At 35.0% G+C, this 3,679-nt stretch overlaps 1 protein-coding gene across 1 annotated transcript in view; it reads right to left on the minus strand.

Moving 5' to 3' along the window:
- Window positions 1-2,778: 2,778 nt before the first annotated feature.
- The window catches only part of LOC21408147 (transcription repressor MYB6), a 1,830-nt gene continuing 929 nt past the window's right edge, over window positions 2,779-3,679 (minus strand). Inside the window, exon 3 of the mRNA XM_010106175.2 lies at window positions 2,779-3,557. Within this exon, the coding sequence (XP_010104477.1) occupies window positions 2,903-3,557 (655 nt within the window). The 3' untranslated portion in view covers window positions 2,779-2,902. The remainder of the gene's footprint in view (window positions 3,558-3,679) is intronic.

A 3,679-nucleotide genomic window follows, 5' to 3' on the forward strand; every position in this document is an offset into this window, starting at 1 on the left:
AAAAGGGGGGGTCACGTTTGGTTGGCTTAAATCTAAAATTCCCACTCGAATTAATGCAGGAATCCCATACCTCACTGCATGTGCACATGCATGAGAGCTAGCTATAAGCTATATATTTAGAGAGAGAGAGAGAGAGAGAGAGAGAGAGAGAGATGACCATTCTCTCTCTTTTCTTTCTTCTGACTCGCCACACAACCCCACCACCACCACCCACCTTTAACTAACCAACTATTTTTATCTCTTTTCCACTCCGTTTCTAAGAGATTCGGTTACCTACCTCCCAAACATGTCACATGTTCTCTTTCTAGCTCCTTTCTTTTCTCCTTAGAATAAATAAATAAATTTAACAAGATTCCAAATCCCTTTTGATCACTGCATAGATCACAGTCTATAGTAAATTGATTCAAAGTATGTATATAATTTGGGCACACGGAAGCCAAGTATATGTAAGTGACCCCATTAATTATCGTACGTCTTTCTTTGTTTATCTTTGATGAACAATGTTAATTACTGAGAATATAAATTAGATTAATTTAAGTTCCTAGGTAATGTTAAAAGTCAAAATAGTACCACAATACATAACAGAAGAATATATATGGAAGGAAAAAGGTATTCATCATCATAACCTATATATATATATATATATATATATATCTATTATATGCAGCTAGCACATGCATAATTTGATAGCTGTCGAAAAAGGGGCAGGCTTCTAGATTGGGATGGGGAACTTCCCACCCAGGAGAGCTTTTCTTACAAATATTTATGCTCCAATCAGAATAGTCCCGATATCCTACCTGCAACCGCATTCTTACATTAAATAAATATAACTGGGGTATATATAATATTTACACATATAAGTTGGTGTTTCTAGTTGGAGACAGATCCACCATTCTTTGTGTGGACCCTTTTTTTTCACTTGAATAATTCTCTTTTTTTTTTTTTTTTTTTTTTTTAGAATTACATGGACCCTTTAATAAGTTTCATACACGTGGTTTATCATATTAAACTAATAAGGTTTTAATTACCAACTGATAGTGGTTGGTAGCTTGGTCTAACCATTCCCACACGTTATAAAATTTAAACTTTTGGCTCTCCTAAGGTTCTAGAGACAGAAAGTTTATAACAAATTAAACAACATGGGACTGTTTTTCTTTTTTTTTTCTTTGATAATTAGGTACCGTCATTTAGGCCGGATTTAATCATCCTTCAGCCTGCGTTTGTATTGTTAAAAATAAAAAAATAAAAAAATATTCTCCTTTGGACACTTATATATTGGTATTTTTATTTCTCATTTTTTCTCTGAAAAATTGTTTCTCCCTTTCTTCACCCCCTCGCAAGGATAAAATTATTTTATAATTTTTAGGGGAAACTATTTTATAGTTATAAGAGTTCATGTTTACTCGGAATTGAACATTCAAATATATCTAAAATTACATTAGGGAATGTGAAACAAAACAGAAACAAGAAAATGAAGAAGTTGAAGCGTGTAGAAATTTCACCTTATTAATCTCATTAACTTACCTAGAGTCTCCCACACCCATTAATCATGATACACTGAGTCGGTATTAGAGACAAAACTTAGGAAGTTGGATATTAATCAAGCCATAATGACACTGCAAATGTTTGTTAGGTATGCATAATTATGTGATATCGTACTTGGGTCATACATTAATTATTAATTTTTTGTGTTTAAGATGACGTGATTACATTATTGTCGAGCTTCACCTAAATCCAGCCAAGATATGATGGCAGTTTGCACTTGAATTAGGCAGATTTAAGATGAAAGAAACGAATTAGGCTGACAACTAAACTTCTGGCAGGTTGGGATTATGGAATGGATTTGAAAAGTGTATATTCTTCGTAGCAAAGCCCAAATTTCAAATTATTAATTAGCAGTTTTGTTTTTAAAAGTGAAATTAAGAATATGCATATAAACACATTAGTAGTATAATATACACGATTTTAATTAATAAAGTATATCTTGGAATTGATTAAGTACTAATAAACTAAAAGTGATATTCAAGCAACATAATTATTATTTGGTACCCCCTAACATTAGTCTAACAGAAATGGTGCTTCTCAAATTGTTCATCTCCCACTAATGGAATTGATGTAACATGACAATTAAGAACAGAAAATGACCACACACACACACGCATATATATATATATATATATAGGTCCCAAACTTTTACATGTCAATGGGAAGGTAGTAATGTGAGGAGGATGCCTACTGGTTGACTTGGTTAGGATAATGCGATAAGGTCTACGTATCCTTATCAAAAAAGTGCATTGCATAATGCGCACAAAATGAAAATGTATAGTATAGTACAGTATGGTCTCTTCTTGATCTTATGATCTCTATATTCGATATGTTTGGTAGAGCGTCAATCGTGTTTCTTTGGAATACCTAACCTTCTAGAATAAAGTTCCTAGCGCATAAAATATATATATATATATATATATATAATCTAATTGTTCTAACAAGTACTCAACGTTGTTAATACTTTTTTCCCGTAACTGGTAAAAACAAGGTAAAAAAGAAAAAATCTAATTGTTCTAACAAGTCTACCCTAGTGAGAAGGCGGAAAGCGAAATCTTTACAAACTGAAAAGGAAAAGGGAGAGAGAGAGAGAGAGAGAGAGAGAGAGAGATAATTTGGTTGTTGATTGATAAAGGTATGATCCACATAATATGCTAGACTTCTGCCAAACTAGTAGGTAAACATTTTTAAAAATAAATAAATAAATAAATAACAATAACGAACCGATTTGCACTGGCAGATGAAATTCGTACACCGAATACTATATCAATTAATTAATCTATATATAAAACATAGAGAATTACATAAAATTTTTGACCCCCCAATTTCTTTTTTCAAAAAAAAAAAAAAAAGAAAGCTATGAATTGAGAGGCATGTGAAATCTGAAGAAGCCATTTGCGGTTTGGCAATTTCTGCACAACTCGCCACCTTGATACCCCAACTGGCAACACAAGCAAACTCCACCAAACAACTGGTGAATATTGTTGTTATTATTACTAGTAATACTGATTACTCGCGAGGGTTTGGACTCTGCCGTGTTCGCAAACGACAACCGAGCCGGCTGCTCACGTGACTGAAACGGAGCCAGCCCAATGGAGAGTTCCAAGTTGATGTTCTTGAGCTCTTGATCATGTCGTTGGTCCTCTTCCGTTGTCGTTCCGCTGCTGGTGCAGTTGGATTTGGCGTCTTGATCAAGTGCGTGATTATGGGTAGTTATGCTTTCTGTCTTGGGCTGTAACAACTTTGGCGTGGCGGATAATTTGGCGCGATTGTTGGTGGTGGCGATGCTGGCGTTTTTGTTGACGAGACTGATCTCGGCAACCGGGAGAGCCGGTGGAGAGGTGTTTCTGAAGTCTAAACGAGAAGAAACGGCGGCGGCGGTCTCGTTGAGGGGACGGTGAGTTTGAGGGTCAAGGCCTCGGCTGATTAGCTTGCGCTTGATATGAGTGTTCCAGTAGTTTTTTATCTCGTTGTCTGTTCTTCCCGGTAATCTTCCGGCGATTAAGGACCATCTGAAACCAAATAATTAGCATTTTTTTAATTACCGAAGATTCAAAATCAATTTATGTGACTAAAAAGAGGGGGGGGGGGGGAAAGAAGGGGAAAAAATTTTTTTAAAAAATTATTACTTTTT

Source organism: Morus notabilis, unplaced genomic scaffold (genome assembly GCF_000414095.1).
Source record: "Morus notabilis unplaced genomic scaffold, ASM41409v2 Scaffold485, whole genome shotgun sequence".
Taxonomy (NCBI): domain Eukaryota; kingdom Viridiplantae; phylum Streptophyta; class Magnoliopsida; order Rosales; family Moraceae; genus Morus; species Morus notabilis.